The sequence below is a fragment of the Euprymna scolopes genome, chromosome 16 (assembly GCF_053919585.1).
Source record: "Euprymna scolopes isolate OS-2025 chromosome 16, ASM5391958v1, whole genome shotgun sequence".
NCBI lineage: Eukaryota > Metazoa > Mollusca > Cephalopoda > Sepiida > Sepiolidae > Euprymna > Euprymna scolopes.
The window spans coordinates 85380803-85400615 of NC_136497.1; the positions used below are offsets into that span (position 1 = coordinate 85380803).

Consider the following 19813-nt stretch of genomic DNA (forward strand, 5'->3'; position numbering starts at 1 on the left):
ATTAAGGAAATAAATATAATTTCTCTATATATATATTCCTTGTGTCAAACAATAAATTCTTAACTTAGAAATTATATGTGTTTATATTTTGATTTACAGAATTTAACTTTAACCATTAAATTTGTATATGATGAAAATTGTGGAAATAATATCCCGATTGATGAAAAAGGAACAAACCAAGTTATATGTTCAGCAACATTATGTCTTTACTTCAAAACTTCCTCGGGATGAATAATTTGAAGAAAATAAAATACCAGTACAATATTTGAAGATATACTTGTTGTTGATGCGAAGATACTTTGTTTTATGTTGCAGTATTTTTGATATAATAAGAGGGTATGATCACCAAAAGTTGGAAGGCGATAGGAACTGACCAATCAAATGGAGCCACGTTCTGCTAGCAACCAATCAGAAACCAGAATTGCTCCATAAATATATTGAATCTTTTAGCATTCTGGTGCATAAATCTTTTGTGTCAATACGAGAAAGATCTTTTGCTCTTTGCTACAAAATTTTAGTCCGAGACTTATACAGAACAGCTACCTATCAGAAACTCTTCTGAAATTAAACATTGCAATTCTAGATTCTATTTCAGAAAGAAAAAGGTTGTTGGCAATTAATTTTCAAATTTCTGATGAACCGCTCCCTTAAGTAGACACTTTATTAAATCTCCACACTAACGTACTGTACTTACAATAACCCTTATCCTTGAGTGGCTTCCGGGCTTTGATAAGTGGTGACCACCTTGTAAAAAAAAAAAGAAAAGTATATAGTGTTGTGCAATAAAGTGAGTGATATGCATAAGAAATAATGGTGTGAAGCTGAAACATGAGAACATCAGTGGATAGAATAATCTTTATAATGGTAGGAGAAGCACAGGAATTACAACCAGTCATTAAAAATGCTTCAGATATATAATGAGCTTCATAGAAGAAAAGTCAGATCTTCCAAAGCTAAAGTAAAGTAGAAAGTAAATGAAATTAATCCAAGATCATACACATGTTCCAAGAATTTAAGCAACTAGTCTGGATGCACGGTGTTACTTGGGTGTTTGTAGATGTGTGTTGAGCTAAAAAAAAAAAAAAAGAAAAAAAAAAGAAGTTGTAGTAGGCAGGCAAAGCTTGAACCCATGACGCAGAGGCGGAAAAGAAAGTGGAGGTGTGTGTAAGGGTGATGGTTGAGCAAACAAACAAAAACAAAGGGAAATTGTGAGTGCAACAAAAAAAAATAGTAGTAGTAAGTAGGCTCGAACCCGTAACGTGCCTCAGGAAAAAGAGGTTGAAAAAAAAAAAACGGTCTTATCGATGCACCTACCGCGGTTGTGACGTCACGGGCGGTAAAAAAAAACGTGTTTTATGTGACGTCACTGACACAAGGTTTGAATGACTTGCAAAAAATGTCAGCTACAACAAAACACCTTTCGGGACAAGATCAAAGTGTAGTATCTGTTCTTCAGATGCTGCACTTCTATTTCTTGTTCTCTTTCGGTGGAGGAGAAATCCTTCACGACTGAGACAATTTTTATTTTTGTACCTTTTCTCCACGTTAAAAAACGACCCTGGTGTCTAACTCTGTCCCGTGGGGAGGCATAGTAAATAGGTACAACAAAACACCTTTCTTATAGAAAACTACCCAGTTGAGGGTGAAGGAATTAATGTTTTGGGCCAATTTTTTTATATTTGTCGTCCAAAGGGTCGAGCTTCAAAAGAATACCGATCTCATGAAAATCCATCGCTCCTGTCAAAAGTTTCAGGCAGACATGCAAACATACATTTAAATAGACAGTTGAGATCTCTATAATAGATAACATATTTCTTTTCCACTGGCAAAAAAATCAGTTGAAACCATTGTTTTTTTTATCTGAAAACTCTATCGACTACAAAATCTTGTCCCAATTCTGTAGAAGCGCCCATATTTCTCTTCCACTGATAAGACACTAGAAAGACTGAAAATTTTTTAACATTAAAATTTATCCATCAATTCCATGTATAATCCAATTGGTCCTGATGCCATTGTTTTGATATTAAGTGGGTGTCAATCCTCTCTTAAACCTCTCTTGTGTTGATGAAGAGATTATAAATGTATAAGATTGATATCGTCTGTGAAACGATCGTACACATATCTAAATTGTTATTGTTTTGAATTCTTGGAACATATGTAAATGATCTTTTTATTATTTTCGTCTACTTACTATTTAATTTCTATATATACATAAACAGGAAACACTTGTGTCTATAGGTATAAAAATAAGTAATAATTATTTAAAAATATTATAGTTCTAAAGCACGTTTAAGAAATTAAAGTTAAACTCTCTTTAGCAAATTAAGAAAAAAGCGGTCAACTTTGGTGCAAATGCAATATTTCGACTTGAATACTTTGTGAATGTTTACTATGTATGCCTGATATTTGGTATTTATAGATATTAAGTTTCAGTCAATTCTTGTGTTAATTGCCGGTGGCCTTGGGGTAGAATGCTAGCCTACAAAGTGTTGAGTAACTTTATGACTATATTCGATTGTCCTGACCAGCAGTAATTATAACTTCTTACACTAATTATTTTCATGTCTGTAGGTAAGAAAATAATAGTTAATATCAATTTAAATGTATGTGTGTATGCATTGGGATGATTAATCGAAATCGGGAATTGGAAAAATTGGAACATTTAAGAGTATTGGAAAAGGAAATATTTCTGCCTATTTTCCAATTCTAGAAACGATTTTTTTTTTTTTATTATTATTCTTTTGGTCTCTTTTTTCTTTTGTTTAAAACTTTATTTTCCATTACTGGTACTAATGATAAACAAGTATTGATTTTAAATTACCAATAAAATCAATATCTATAGATCACATGTCACATATGTGCTTTTGCATTTAAGAAAATATATGCACATATTAAATGGGTTTATATGGTAATCAGAAAATTTTAAATTGCAAAAAAAGTTAATGCTGAATATTTTTTTTAAATTTAAAGGAATTTTGATCTGTAATTTAGAACAGAATCAGTAATTGTATCGGAATCGGGAAAAAATTTTGAAATCGTCCCAGCATTGATATATATATATATATATATATATATATATATATATATATATATATATATATATATATATAGTCATCCACATACAGTGCTGTTTCACAGCTCATCAGTGCAGCTAGACAGGCAACTACCTCAAGCCAGGATTGAAATCCAATCGTGTGTACGACAGTAAAGGCTCCTAACCACTATGCTGCTGAGTGAGTCGTGAGTTTAACAATGTTTTGACATCGTCCAAAATACCTAAGCTCAATTTGTTTACACAAACAGCATCGCTTATACGCTAATGGTAATTCGTGTATCACTTGTCGATATGCTCAACTCAAGATGAGGAGCGTTATAATCATTCACGTACAGTACTGTTTCGCTGTTTCACAGCTCATCAGTGTGGGTAGACAGGCAACTACCTCAAGCCAGGATTGAAACCCGACCGTCTGTACGACAATCAAGGCTCCTAACCACTACGCTATCAGCGGCTGCTGAGTGAGTCGTGAGTTTAACGATGTTTAGACATCATCCGAAATACCTAAGCTCGATTTCTTTACATATATATATATATATATATATATATATATATATATATATATATATATATATATATATATATATATGAGAGAGAGATAAGTACACTAAAGGAACAATATACTCCATATGTGTCTGCTTGTTTGATTTAAATATTTACATATATAATATACATATTCTGTTTCTTTCCGTTTTCTTTGTTGCAGCTGTCTGAGTTCAAGTTAACACCTTAGGCCGAAACTCGTTTGCATGCAGTTGGTATCTTCTGCCTTTCAGGGGTCTTAATCCAAAGAGACAAAAGACATTTCCTTTCTTTTTTATTTCTTCTCTTTTTCTTTGTAAGCATCTAGCTCTCGCCCCCCCCCCCCGCCTTTCATCCCTCAACCAGATTCTACCATTGCTTCGATTTCATTGGATGGCATTGGTAATGGTACAAGCCAACAGGAAAAGCAGCAGCAGTAATGTTGAAAATATATGACAAAGTGGAAAAAAAAAAGATGAAAAATATAAAATGGCCTCCAAGCATACAGTGTTTCCCATTGTGTGTGCCTTGCAGGAATATTTTGTCATTATGTTGGTTATCAGCTTATCACTGGTATTGTTATGCACCAGTTTTGCTGCGGTTATGATGGAGAGGTAAGGGTGGGCAGTACTTTGGAAAAAGAGTTTCAGCTATCCAGATTGGTTCCAGAAATTGATGGAAATTGTTACAGTGATTTTTTTTTTTTTAGTTTTTTTTTTTTTTTTTTAGTTTTGCATTTCTTTTTCATTTGAGTATTTATTTTTTTTATTAGTGCAGGTTGACAGAATAGTTTTATTGCTGAAGTATATTTTTTTCTCCAGTTATCTCCTTTAATTTTTAAAATTGTATTTGTTCTACTTAGTTTTATTGGACCACTTTATTCAACTACAAGTAAATTACATTTTAATCAATTTTTTTTTCTTATAATATACAAGGAAATGAGAAAAAAATTGCAATTCTTCAAAATCCACAGGTTTGTGTTCCATTTTTATCTTTTTAATGAAAATTGATTAGCTATGGTCAAAGTTAATGTCTTGAAGAGAACTACCTTAAAAATAGAATTCTTTAATTTGTAAATGTTGTAGCCTTGAAAAGGGTTACCATATACAAGGTTCTTCACAATTTTGAATTCTCTGCTTTTTATTGAAATTATGCTCTTTGGTAACTCAGAACAAAACAGGACTTCTGCCATGGCTTAATTTTGTTTCTTGTTTTCTTTCTTTTTACCTCTCTCAAAGTATCTTTCTTTCTCGTTTACCATTTTTCATCTCTTGCACTTCCCATCTCTAATCTTACTTTCCTTTCTCGCCTATCTGGAAATGTTAATTTTGCCATACTTCATGATGGTGAGAAGAGCGGAGGTAGAAGACTTTTGTTTCATTAAAGACTGACTTCCTCTCCTTTCTTTTACATGCACGACTTTTAGCTAGAGGCATAAACATACACCCAAAGACACCTGCCTTTTATATTATAGATAAATATTACTTACTCCTAGGACAAAACTATGTTTTAAAAAAATATTATTTTAATTCTTCTAATGAGCCATAAGTTAAAATTAATTCATTAAGTGACCTAGTTTTTGTCTATCACTTTTACACTCTTGATATGTTTTTGGAACCCTGCTCTCTGATTTTATAAGGTTTGTATCATGCTTTCTTCCATAAATCTCTGTTTATTACGAAAGATAATACAACTAACCATTACACTCAAGATAGAAATAGTCTAATAATTATGTAATATAATTTAGCTTATTGCTGGAATTAGGACGACAGAGAAAGGGAGGCAGTATCGTGAGAAGGAGGATACAAAGTTTAGATTTTGTCAATCTATTTTTTTTTTATTTATTTAAGTTCTTTTTTCCATTCATGTTTTTATTATGGCGTCAATAAGTTAACAATACATTGAGCTTTTTACTTTTGCTAATTTCGAACAATATCGGTAATTGCATCAGAATTGGAAATCTATCTATGTATCTATAAAAGTGAACGTGTCTGTGTATCTGTCTGTCTGTCTGTGTACATTTCTCTACGCAATAACTCTGTCAATTTTAAGTCTACAGCCTCGAAATTTGATATACAGGGTACTGAGATTTGGGAAAATCTTTGTAATCAGTTTTCGGACAGAAATTTGGCGATTAAGAGATACAAGTTCAACGATTTGAGCTTTGAGAACTCTACCAAACTCCTCCGACAATTTTGGGTCTAAACACTTGAAATTTTAGATATAGATTCCTTGGACATGGATCTAACTTAATAACTTGATTTGTGCCCAAAACAATAAATGTTAAGGTGTCATAGTAGGGGTCAAAGTTAAAAAAAAAATTGACCGCTTCGGTCTCTACCAAATTACTCAGAACATTTCTGGTCTAAACATTTGAAATTTTACATAATGAGTATTCAGAGATAGGGCAAGCTTTTTAATCGGTTTGGGTCCAAAATTTGAGATACCAATATATAAATGTATGTACGTATGTATGTATGTCTGCCTAAAACTTTCGACAGAGGTGATAGATTTTTACAAGATCTGTATCGTTTTGAAGTTTGACCTTTCACACGACAAATATCAAAAAATTGGCTAAAAAACATTAATATCTTCACCTTCAACTGGGCACTTTTCTACAGGGGGGAGCGTCTCTTTCTTCGCCAATATTTTTTTTAAATCATCCCCTCCTTTTGGTCTAGCCTTAATTAAAACCTACATCACTTCCGGTTTGGCAGTGGTCGTAACAGCAAAGAAGTCAGGTTTTTTTTTCCTATTCTTTTACTTCTTTGCGGTACGGGTTCAAGCCTGCCTTCCTACTACCACTTTTTTTTTGCTCAACATATACCTCCAAACACCCGGGCAACGCTGGGCTGAAATGCTAGTTTAGAATAGAATTGATAATTATATTGGAATCTGGAAAAATATTGGAATTATTCCATCACAATATATATATATATATATATATATATATATATATATATATATATATATATATATATATATATATATATATATATATATATATATATATATAAATGAGAGAGGTCACCAACAATTGATATGTATTTTTTAACATTTTATTATTCCGTGTTTGGATTTTTCATTAAAAAAAAATATATAATATTTAGATCATTGTAATAATGTTTTTAAATAATTGAAATAGCTTTTAACACGTTTCAGACGTTCTGTGAAGTGTCCTCTTCAGAAAGTATTCATCTCTTCTGCATGGGTGAGCCTCCACAACAATATCAATATATATATATATATATATATATATATATATATATATATATATATTGATAATTATTTTTATATCGACGGACACTAGAGTTGTATGCATCAGATAATTACTGATGGTCAAGGGATTCAAACCCAGCTACAAAGTCACCTATGACTCCATTTGCCAGAACGTTACCCCTGGGTCAGCATTTATTAACACGAGAATTAAGGGAAATTAAAACACCTATGAGTGCATAACAGTAAAGATGTCGGGTTAGGGTTCTAATGACTGGAAGTCGTGAACGTTGCATATTGCGTATTTGCTAGTTTACTGCCTTCTTGCTTTTTTTTTATGTTATATATACGTGCGTGTGTTTTGTGTACACACACATAAAACAGTCAATATTTTTTTCATTAAAAGTTGAAATAGGATCATTGATTAAAAGAAAAACAGCTCAAAGAGGCATAATAAATAAATAACTGTACAAGTCTCTGCAAGTGTAATCTTGCTATTACTTCAAAGGTTCAATTTATCTTCTAAGAATTAAGAAAAAAAAAATGGTTGATTGAATATATATATTTTTTTCTTTTCCATTTCCTGTGTTATTAAGGTGTCACCTGGCACTTTGCCATGGAAAACATTTCCTTTGCTGAAACGATTGGCTAGAAAGAAGGGGAGGCAGTGTTCGTATCACAAGGTGATGGTTTATAATCAATTTTCATTTCCATTCAACTCTGTAAATATTAATATTTGGTGATAAGCAAAACTCTGTAAATTATCTCACCTTTGTTCACGTTGGAACATTAATTGTCTTGCATTTATTTCCTTATAATTTTAGCTGGAATGTCTTTCACAATTCAGACAAATTGATGCTTTTCAATTCCAAGTTCTTGCGGTTGGTTTCATGCCAGACAAAAACTTTTATGCCAAGTTACATATTTGATTTTTTTTTTTTTTTTTTCTCGTTTCAATTTAAAAATGCATCAGTGGTTGTTTTTGGTGTTTGCTTTAAACCTATTGGAATTATTTTTGTTTGAATGAAATATTAAAAACTTTAAATGTGCAATAATATAAGAAAAAAAAATCGATGATCAATTTGGGTATAACTTTGTATTTTATTGGATTGTAGATTTTTTTTTTTTTTGTTCTTCATGTTTTCTTAAAAATATATTTTGCTTGCCATCTGTTCTTTCTCTCCATTTAATAATTTCTTAGTAAGTTCCACAGATATGACTTACAGGCAGAGAATTAGATGGAAAGTCAAATAGTGTTGAGTGTCCGATTATAGTATATTTGCTTTACTTCAGATAAAATTTATTTTATACTGTCAAGCAAACCTGGCACTGTCCGGGAGTAAATGAGGAACGTTATCTCTTTTTACACTTAACATATGACAGAATTTTTTTTTTTTTTAATTTTATTATATTTTATAATTTTCAGTATTCAGGGTTAGGATCTATGTACTCTGAATTAATTAGATGGTAGTGAGTAGGAGTAATTTAACATTAATTGAAATAACTTTCATTGAAGGAATATTCTTTCATCTCTTTGAGACATTGCTGGTTTATTTAAGAACCAAATAATGATGATCAATGAATATTTCACACTCCTATATATTTATTGTAATCGAAATCCATGAAATCACCCGGGGGGGGGGGAGCTTCACATACCTTCATGCAGTAACTTAGTCTAAAATATGTTATTCCACATTGCACTCTAGAGAACCTACTGTTTCTTTTATAAAATTATTTTATATAAATTTCAGTTAACGAAAAAAAAACAAAAAAAACATTAAGAAATTTATGTGCGGGATTTGAACCTATAGACTGTATGTATGTATATATTTTGCATGCAAAAAAAAAAAAAAAAACATTAAAAAAGCATGTAAATTTTCAAATCTTATAAAATTCTTTGCAATTAATGAAAGAAAAGTTCAGAAATTTACGTACAGAGTTTGAACCTACAGACCATGTGATGAAAAAAAAAGCAAAAATAACACGCAATCAACGTACCCATAGTAGAATTTTCATGGCCCATTGTTCTATCATTGTTGCTAAGCAACGCCATGGAAAAAATGGCTTTACCGATGATAGATACATTAAAATAACGATTTTGATTATCACTTATCAGTAATATTCTGAAACAAAGATCACTCCCAGACATACTAAAGTTCTGTAAACTTTAAAGAAAATCTGTTCGGAGTCTATAAGGAACGAACTCACATACGCACACACAGACAAAGTTGCATTTATATAATTGTAGAGACTTACTTTTATTTCTTTTTATGGGTGTTAGGCACGAACAAATGCAGACCTTATAATAATGTACAACACCTTTTGATCAAAACTTGTTTAAGTATCTTGACTAATACAGTTTAAGAAAAAATATAATTACAGGGATCTGTCTCTAAAACTGATGATATAATGAATAAATACATCCGGGTTCTTCCTCACAAAAATATGATTGGCTTGTGTAAGCTATAAATACTTATGGCTACAGCAGCCTGGTAGAGAAAACAGCAGGACGTCTATTCCTTAGAAAGCATTGAAAGAATCTTAATTTTATTGTTGTCCCACCATCCATGTTATTTCTTGGTGGTCATCCTCTGTCCATCAAACACTCAGCTAGACTCACTGGCAATGTGATGGCTGCAAATAACTGAAGCTAAGAATTGGACAAAGGGTGACCACTGACACACACACACCCTCACTCTTTATACTTTCGATGACTTTGTGCTTAATTTGTAAACATTTATATTTTATTTTTCTTGGCAACCACTGGGGCGATCTGGCAAAAATTTTGTATGGGCCTTTATGATAAGGTGCAGCGAACTAAGTATTATGGTATCCATTCGATGCACAATTAGAGATTAATAGGGATTAGGCCTGTTTAATGCAAAAATGAGCACAAATTTAACCATCAATTTGGAATAAAACATTCGTTCTATGTGAATGGGTTATAACTTTTGCTCGTTTTGAATGGGTTAAAAAGTCTAGTGTATTTCATAGTTTTGCAAATAGTTAAAACTATAGTGTCTGTTTTGTTCTTAAGCAGTAAGTGGGGATACTCCTATACCGAGTCATTTTTTTTTATTTTTTGTGCTAATGCAGATTGCTGTTGGAGGTGGGGGTGGGGGGGGGCTAGATTTTATCCACATTAAAAAGCTGACTTTGCATCTAATTCTGTCCGCATAAAGAGGCAAATTCATAAGAAAATATTTCTAGTATTTGCATTCATCGGACTACTGTTCTCATCTCGAGTGTTATTTTCACAATGTTTCGGTTGATGTAATCTCCGACCTTCTTCAGGTGTATCTTGTCGAACTCAGGAATTTGGACGGAATTTTGAACGCAATTGTATTTTTCGATTGAGGATTGAACCTTCAACCTTCAGCAGAATATCACTTTTTACAACTGATTTTCCAACCACTGTGCCACGGGCCCTTACGGAGAATTCTGGTGCGAATTTTAGGAGCCTTACTCATTATTATTACTATATGTTACTATATATATTACTGCATATACACGTGTGTGTGTGTGTGTGTGTGTGTGTTATTTACTTATTACTGGATATATTATCTATTATTTATAACATTCCTAAGTTCGACAAGATGCACCTGAAGAAGGTCGGAGGTTGCATCGACCGAAACGGGTTGATATGCCATAAAACAACCAACCAAGTTCTTATCAATTTCAAAGCATCACACAGTCATTCATTTTTATTTTTTCATTTATTAACGAAAGATTGAAATAGGTGCTTTGCGCACAAGTAAGCAGAAATGTATTCTGGGAGATTTAATTTCGAAATTAAAGTATTTTCGTTTTGAGTAAGATTCTTGAAAAAGTTAATTTCAGTACTTTATATCATTGCATCAATTGATTGATCTATATGAATAAAACAGTAGATTATTGTATGTCTGTGTGAAAATATGAAACCGATAAACTCTTAAACTACTAGTCACATAATACTAAAATTAATAGGAAATGGTAATCATACATCAAAGATGGTTACATAACTAGTAAAATCTTTGTTTGGATGGATGAACAACGTGTACAGAAATATGTTGGCAAGTTGAAATGCAAAATGTTCATTTCAACTTGCCGACATACTTCTATTAATTTTGTGCATGCACAAGTTCATCCATAGCTTGAAGTAGTTTAATTTAAAATCTTTCTTATCTATCTGTTAATTGCTCAAATAGTAGGAAACGCAACTTGAGAACTAAATGTTTTGTTTTCAATTCTAGCTGATAGCACTCAAGTCGGTTTATTTTTAAATTTTTGAAATCAATACGATATATATATCTATAATATAAAGCTGAATGTGTCTGTGAGTGGTCACAAATAGGCTCCTATATGGTTGACTATTATAGAAAACTGATCACATATAATGATAGAAGATGAATCGGGACACAGAAATGGGTATGTTTGATCTGGCAAAACGGTGGTTCATTAAAATTGTGGGGTCTGCGTTCGCGCCTGGTTCACAAAGTATGGAAAAAAAATTTAATTAAAAAAAAAACGTTTACAAGTGTTTTTGATATAGATGTACATCAGAATAATTTGATAAGTATATTTTAACTTAAATAGGGATGGTATAATAAAATTGTGGGGTCTGCGTTCGCGCCTGGCATCCATAGAATGAAAATAGGCACAAACTTTAATAAAGACTTTTCATATCTATCTGCGTAAGTACACCTTTGATAATTATGTTTCAGTTTGAAGAAATATGGTATAATAAAATTATGGGGGTGTTCGTTCGCACCTGACCTCCATACAATGGAAATATGTCACAAAGTTTAACAAGGTTTTTTAATATAGATCCACAGAATCTTGTGATAAGTGTTTCAGTGTGAACAGGTATGGTATAATAAATTATGGGGTTTATCTATTTTATTTTTACTGTCATCATATTTTGCTTTGGTTTTGATACCCCCAAATTCAACCCAAATTTACATCATACTTTCATAAATCAGAGTCCATTTTCGGTAGGCTGTTTTTGAACCCAGTCAACGACGGGTACTTTTGCTAGTATATATATATATATACTAGCAGGCCACCCGGCATTGCCCAGTCATAAAATACGTTTAATTTAATATTTTGATTAATGCAGATTTCGTATTTATTATATTATATTCGACCCAATAATATAATAATAGTAATGATTTGTAAAGTTAAAAAAAAATGACTTGCGTGCCACCATCGGCAATCGAAACCAAAATGTTTAGCTTATGATTGACTTTTTCCTTTGACATTAATGCCTGATCTATGAAGACATGTTTGCTGCAAGGCTAAAAAGTAAAAGATAAACCAATAGTTATTACATTACACATACATATTCGTAATGCCGTCATTTGACCTTCACCTAGCACATCTTATATTTTTAATTTTTACACTTTTGCACCGATTTTCCCCGGCTAAAACCTAAATGTAAAGTTTCGCATGGGTTTGAATATCTCATATATTAAGTTTCATGTCTGCAGACCAAAATCTGACCGGAGTTTGGTAGGCAAAATTTTTTAAACAAATATATATATATATATATATATATAGAAAGAGGTCTGTGTTTACTATAATCTTTTTACGCAAATATTACGCAAGTATAAATCATGTAGAATATCTGCATGAATATAATTACAGGTAATAATTAACTAAAGATGATCATCTCCAAAGAAAACCGCAAAAACTAATAGGGAATTAATTTAAATAAATCTTTAAAATAATATGCAAATTAGCTTGATCTTTTGTAGATGAATGTAATTCCACGACCTATATAACAATAAATAAATAGAAAAACGGGTTTTTAATATGAATATGAATATCAATACACAAAAATAAAACAAATTCATAGGAATATGTATGTGTGTGTGTGTGTGTGTATATATCAGTGATCGGACGATTTCAATATTTTTCCCGACTAAGATACAATTACCAATTTTGTGCTAAATTTTCGATTCCAATACAATTACCGATTCTGATTCTTTATAAATCTCTACTTATTTAACTATAAGATTGTTATTTTCAATTGTTACTCGATTTTGGTAAAAACATATATTAAATATGCAGATATTTTCCTAAACGTCAAAATACACTTGTGGAGGATGATCTATCGATTTTAGTTTTACTTGTATTTTAAAATCAATAAATATTTATTATTTTATTATTATTACCAGCAATGAAAGATTTTACTTTAAACAAAATAAAAAGAAAATGACAATTAAAAGAATCGTTTTGACATCGGAAAATAGGCATCAATTTTTCCGATACCGATTCTGATACCCCCAAATCTTCAGATTTTTTCCGATTCCTGATTTCGATGAATGGTCCCAACACCAATATATATATATCGCTTTTTTTGTTTTCAAGTAAGATCTTAGACTTACTTGTTGTTTCATCAAATACTTCTGCATGCAAAATCCGATCCCGCATTTTGCTAATTCCTACCCTCTGATGAGAAGGAAAGTATTTCTTCAAAACTCCGCGGATTAAGGACTATCCATTTATCTAGTGTTTCCTTTTCAGATTAAATATGTTTTTAACTCATTTCAAAGTGTTTTTTAACATATTTTATTAACTGTTTGCTCATATATATATATATATATATATTTAAAGGAGATTAGAACAATAGTCTAAAGAGCTGAGTGTATTTTAATGTAACAGTGAAATTACTAGTTTAATTAAAATACAGGAAATAGAAAGTGCTCGTTGTAATTTAGACATATAATAAGCTCGATAGTTAAATGTCCTAGAGCTAATTCAATATTAAGTAATGTGATTTATAATTTAAAATTTAAAAATTAAAAAAAATTTTTTTTTAATTTAAAAATCAAATTTTAATTAAATCAAAAATCAGTTTCATGAAACTGATTTTTAATTTAATTAAAATTTGATTTTTAAATTAAAAAAAAAATTTTTTTTTAATTTTAAAATTTTAAATTATAAATCACATTACTTAATATATATATATAATATATATATATATATATATATATATATATATATATATATATATATATATATATATATATATATTCCGTAGAAAATTGTCTCTGTGATAATAAAATTGAAATCTGAATGTATTAAAATATATGTAAGCGTATTTTACAACCACGCAAGGCTGTGCGCCCCCACTTCCTGCTTGTAGTAAATAAATAAACAGTAATGATGTATATATGTCACATATAGCCGAGAAACAACTACACAAACACGTGAGGAACACATTTACAGACACGCGAAGAATAGTAACATAATTTTATTAACATAGAAAAGATGTTTCTTCTTCGGGTGCCCGAGAGAATAATTGTTTACGATAAGGCCTCATCTGGGAATCCGCTAGTGATTGGAACCGCAAAGAATCTCTGGACTGATAGAAACCTCAGCCTCCTCATACAAAGGTTGAGAGATCACAATCTTCAGCGCCAGTTAGTTCGATTATTACGTTGGTTCTAAGACTTTGAGCGATAATTATTAGAGTTGGGAATTCCAACTGGAGATTGCCGAGTGCAAAGTTCATTTGCTCACCGAAGAATTTCAAGAGAAAGGTCGTAAGGTTCATCACGTTCTCTGTTCAGATCAAGAAATAACGTAGTTAAGGAAGAGACTCAATCTGGAAATCTATCGCCGTGTAAGTAACGCGGATGGATATCGTATGTTCTTATCTTATGTGATGCGTCATTTGATATTCTCCTCCAGATTTTGTTCCATTGATTTTGCAAAGTTCACTAGTTATAGCTGCAGTAGCAACATTTATCGGAGCAAATGAACTGCTCTTGGATGGGTTGCTGTTTAGAAAGGAAACCTTATTGATGGTTAAGCACATTTGTTTTATTCTGTTGTCTGTCATTTTGCTTCTTAAAGACGGAACTGCTCATTAATTGCTAGTCATCCGGGTTATTTTCACACACTCTGTGAAATATAATAAATTATTGGGTTCAGGAAAGAAGAAAGAAATTCCTGGGAAGAAGAAAACAGTATTACAAATTAATATAACTAAATCATTTGTATCATCAGTTATAATTTTGTCCGTTTGTTTATCTATCTATCTATCTATCTATCATTATATAAAAGCAACTGTGTGTGTGTGAGAGAGAAAGAGAGAGAGACACACACACAGCGAATTCCTTCGCTATGGACTCGGAAATGGCTAGACTGATTTTTTTTTAAATTATTATTTCAGGTGTAGGTACTTGACGTGCTGGGGGTGTTCTTACATCGGAATGCATCGATAATCAAAAAAATACGATTAAAAAGTGAAGTCCGATTTTGGCCAAAGTTAACACTTTATATACAACCTAAGATCGCAAGAGCATTTGAAAAGTTTTATCACCACACAAGCAGAAAGTTTCAAACTATAAAATCGACTATAGATTCTTTTATAGGACAGGGGTGCGCCCGGGTGCGTTCAAAATGAATGTTTCTTTTTAGAGCACAATTGAACCATGATATTTGACTTTTGTGCGTTTAACTTTAATTCAAATAATTATGTTGAAATAATTTCATAAAATCAACAGTTGGTTCTTTGGTAAGACAGGGGCGCGTTCGAAATGAATGTTGCTGTTTAGACCACAATTGAACAATGATACTTGACTTTTGCATTTAAACTTTAAGTAAAGCCAGTATTTACAGATGATTTTATAAAATCAACAGTAGGTTCTCTACAGTGCGATGTAGACTACAACGCATTATGGACTAAGTCACTACGGGGAGGCATGTGAAGCTTCCTCCTGATAGACTGCTGGGGCAGGGTCCCTAACTAGTGGAGGCTTCCTGACTTAAAATGCACCAAATATTGATGTTTTGTTTTCTTTTTCCTTTGCAAAACTCAATCATGTTCTGCAAAGTTAAAAACAAAAACAATTTTCCCTCTACAAAACAATAAAACCTGACACTAAGAATAAATATTTGAAGATATAAAGAAAACCTTTTTGAAAAAATAATTGGATTCAGCATTAAATAACCCGAAAACGGGTTACATGCTGTAAAACAAAGCAACCAAACCAAATTATGAGTTCATCCATAAAGCGTTGTTTACATTGTTTGAATAAGAAAAAGTTACTTACAAAGTTAGGTAAATATACAAAAATAAAGACAAAATCCAATATTATGCTCTGTCTGATTGTTATCTCTCTCTCTCTCTCTCTCTCTCTCTCTCTCTCTCTCTCTCTCTGCCATCTTTTTTTTTTCATCTCTTCATCTTTTTTTTTCATTTTCATTTCTTTTTTTTTTCATCTATTTATCTCTAACAAAGAACACAGTCACTAAAACACGACGGGCTATTGTGAATTAGAGACCATACCTACAGGGACATTCTAAGTAGGGAGTCTAGGTGCGAAATGTTTGTTCGTATTGCATTTAAATTTCTGCATCTTAGTTCAGTCAGGGAAGCAGGAAACAGAGAGGGAATTCCAAACTAGCAGTCTGAGGGAAGAGACAGAGTAGAAAGCTTTCTGACATCTGATGACCTCTACAGTGAAGGGGTGTGATAACACCTTTATAGCTAAACGTATATTTTTCGTCCCTTTATTTCTCTCTCTCTCTCTCTCTCTCTCTCTCTCTCTCTCCTATTTTTCTGTCCTCTTTCCCAACCCTTTATTTCTCATCTGCTCAATCCATTTGTCTTAGTTTAATGTGTTTAAAATAATAATAATGTAATTCATTTTCCTGGAGCTATCATATTTAAATGTAATCTTACATTAATCGCTCCAGGACAAAGCTAGCAAAACAAAACACAGGGACATACTTGATCCCAGGTAATTCTGTTCTTCTCCACCACCACCACCACCACCCCTCGCTTTCACAATAATATGAAGAGAAATATTAAAACTCAAAATAATTCAAAGAGATGAAAATATAATATCGTAATTTACATTTATTGATCCCGGACAACTCCAGGTAGAACAAAAGATTCCGTTCCCCCATCCACCCACAACTTATGTCACGTAATAAAGTAATGTTAATCAAGACGATTTTATTGCTACCTAACCACTCTGAATAGAACAAAAGCTTCTGTTCCTTTTTTTTTTTTTTTTTTTTTTCAATTTCTTACTAAATATAATCACAATACTGTAATGCTAATAAGTAGGCCTTAACAGCACCATCAAAAGTACAGTGAAAATCAGACCATGAGGAGAAATGATGTTGATGATGTCAATTTATTTGCTGCCGGGGACAACGTTAATTAGCATAAACGTTTCTGTTATCCCTCCCTCATTTAATAAATATGATAATGTAAAGGGACCTTCATAGAACTAGCAAATTTCTAATTCTTTTCTCCTCTTCTATATTTTAACATATTAAGAAAAGACATAATGTTAAAGAGAGTAAGACATATATCACAAATGATCCAATTTCTATCATCATGAAAATATATTAAGAAGATATGTAATGTTGATAAAGACAATTATTATAAACATCTTGCTGGTGATAAAGTATAAAAAATATTTCATTTCTAGAAGACATTTATTGAAAGTTCTCTATAATAATGTATTTACTAAGAATAAAATTGGCTACCAGAACAGTCGCAGACACTCGCAAACAGGCAACGAAAGATATTGTGTTTTGAAAGAAACAGCGAACTTTGTAGGCTTGTATGTAATCATGTTTCTCAGCTGTTTTCACTTGTGAAGTATTTCATTTCAACTTCAAGTTAATCAGGGCCTTTCTCTTTTTAGTTAATTCACTTGTATACAATTGTGTTTATCGCCTTTTTTCAATTGTGGAGTATTTCATTTTGGCCTCCAGATTATGTTTGGTCATCGGGAGAGAATATACATTGTTTTGGGGCTTTCCACTTGTCGGCTTTTTTGCGCATCTGTCCCTTCCCCCCCCCCCTTACTGATGTGAGCCATCATTGTCTGAATTAGATGTAAATGCACTATTAAATGCAATAAAAATTGAACGTTTAATAATTTAAGCATTTCTCTGTTTCGGTCACCGGCTTAGCGTTTCACATGTCATTTAAATATTTAATGGCTGCGTCTCACATATTTGAGTTAGAACGCATTCATATCAGAAAGAAAGAAAAAAAATGAACAAATAAATAAAATAAAAATAAATAAAACAAATATATAAATAAATAAATGAATAAACAAATAAATCTTCTCACAGAGATAACTACACTGTAAACACTTGCTACTATATCATTCTGCAGTATTCATTTTTGCCCAAAGCCACGTTGAACGTGATTTGGAACGTTTACTGTCTGCCACTTCTTTTTGGGCCTTTAATTCCAAGCTGGCTTAAAAGTGGAAATGAAATATTCTTGGCAAAATTATTTATTACAAAAAATGGAAGGTCATAACAATTAAACGACAGTCACTCGGAAGAAAAAAAAAAGATGTAATCGTGATGCACAAAATAATACACACGCTATCGTATTAATATATAGATGATGATTGTAGATGTGGACATGTCAATTTGTTGGATCTCGAAGTTTGTCTAGTTTTTATTGTTACTTAGAACTATTCAAATGCTTATTTTTCACTGTATTGATTTACTTAAATAAATAAAAAAAATGTCTGATCGTCATTTTTTTTTATTGCGTTAATTTAATTATGAGTTTTGTGTTCTGTCTTATTGTCCAGATGACAAGAATATCTCGAGAAGCACACAAGAGTTCACCCAGCCCTGTAGCCACCCTGCAGATTCGACGTCGTCAACCTCAACCAAACCAACAAAAGCTGACATCAACACAAATAACAAGTAAGTGTACGGCTTGCAAAAAATAAAAAAATAATAAATAAAACAAAAAATGGAAGCAAACTTGTTGATTAAAAAAATGGCCGTCTTATGGAGAAACTGTCTTAGAAATCTAATATTCTTAAGTGTCTCTTGTTTTTGTAAGATTCTCTGAGGTAGTTTGATTTTCAAATTACAAGTTCACACTCGTCTTTAATTGAAACTGTTTTTCTCATTATGTTATATAGAGTCCGTAATCGCTGACGGTCTAAAGTGACTTATATACATTGGAATTGTCTTATACTGTTACATATTTTCGAAACATTCATGCTTTTAAAAAAAATCAATCTTTGGAAATATTTAACTTATTGATACAAGAAATATATGTAAAATGTGTGCATATATTTGTTCATATTTAATTATTATAGTAAAAAAATAATTATATATATATATATATATATATTAGTATGCATGCATATATATATTAGTATGCATGCATATATATATATTAGTATGCATGCATGTATATATATATTTATTTCCATGCATGCATATATATATTTATTTGTATGCATGTATGTGTATATATATATATATATATATATATATATATATATATATATTTGTATGCATATATATATGTGCATACATATATATATATATATATATATATAATTTTTGTGTCTGGGGGGGGTGTTTTTACATACAATTCTCATCTTGAGTGTTATTCACACAACGGTAATATCATGTGTATCTTTCTGTCTAACGCTGGAATCTGTATGGAATTTTGTACAGATTTCCAAGTTCGACAAGATACACTTGAAGAAGGTCGGAGGTTACATTAACCGAAACATTGTGAAAATAAGTTTCAGTTTGAAAACAGTCGTCTGAATAATGAAAATACTATGAAACCAAATGATGTCTTGATTTTCTTTTTCAATCAGAACATTTATTTATTGCCAACCCCTTTTCTTAATTGTCTTCATTGGTCATTACATATTACTTACTTTTATATGAATATACTTTTTCATTCTTTTATCGAATCATCTTCGATCATAATAAGACACAAGTCAAGACTTCGGTTGGTAGAAGGATCTAATGACAAGGTAAAGGCAAGAATTAAAACTATATAATCGGAACAAAAATATTGAGACACTTCCGAAGGCTGCTGAATAGAAGGTGATCTGCATCTACCGTGCATAAAAATTACTTACACAGAAATCGTCCTATGTATTTACAAAGCTACAATTCGCCAATGCATAGAGTATTGTTGCCACATCTGAGTTGATGCATATATAACTAGTCTCACGTCTTAGACAGCGTCACACCAAAAGCGTCAAACATAAGATGCCCAGAACT

At 31.6% G+C, this 19813-nt stretch overlaps 1 protein-coding gene across 2 annotated transcripts in view; it reads left to right on the forward strand.

Moving 5' to 3' along the window:
• The window catches only part of LOC145296015 (uncharacterized), a 512151-nt gene that overhangs the window by 263372 nt on the left and 228966 nt on the right, over positions 1–19813 (forward strand). For both annotated transcript variants that reach the window (XM_080142039.1, XM_080142037.1), the window contains one exon: positions 18361–18478. In XM_080142039.1, coding sequence (XP_079998165.1) covers positions 18361–18478 — 118 coding nt within the window. The remainder of the gene's footprint in view (positions 1–18360; positions 18479–19813) is intronic.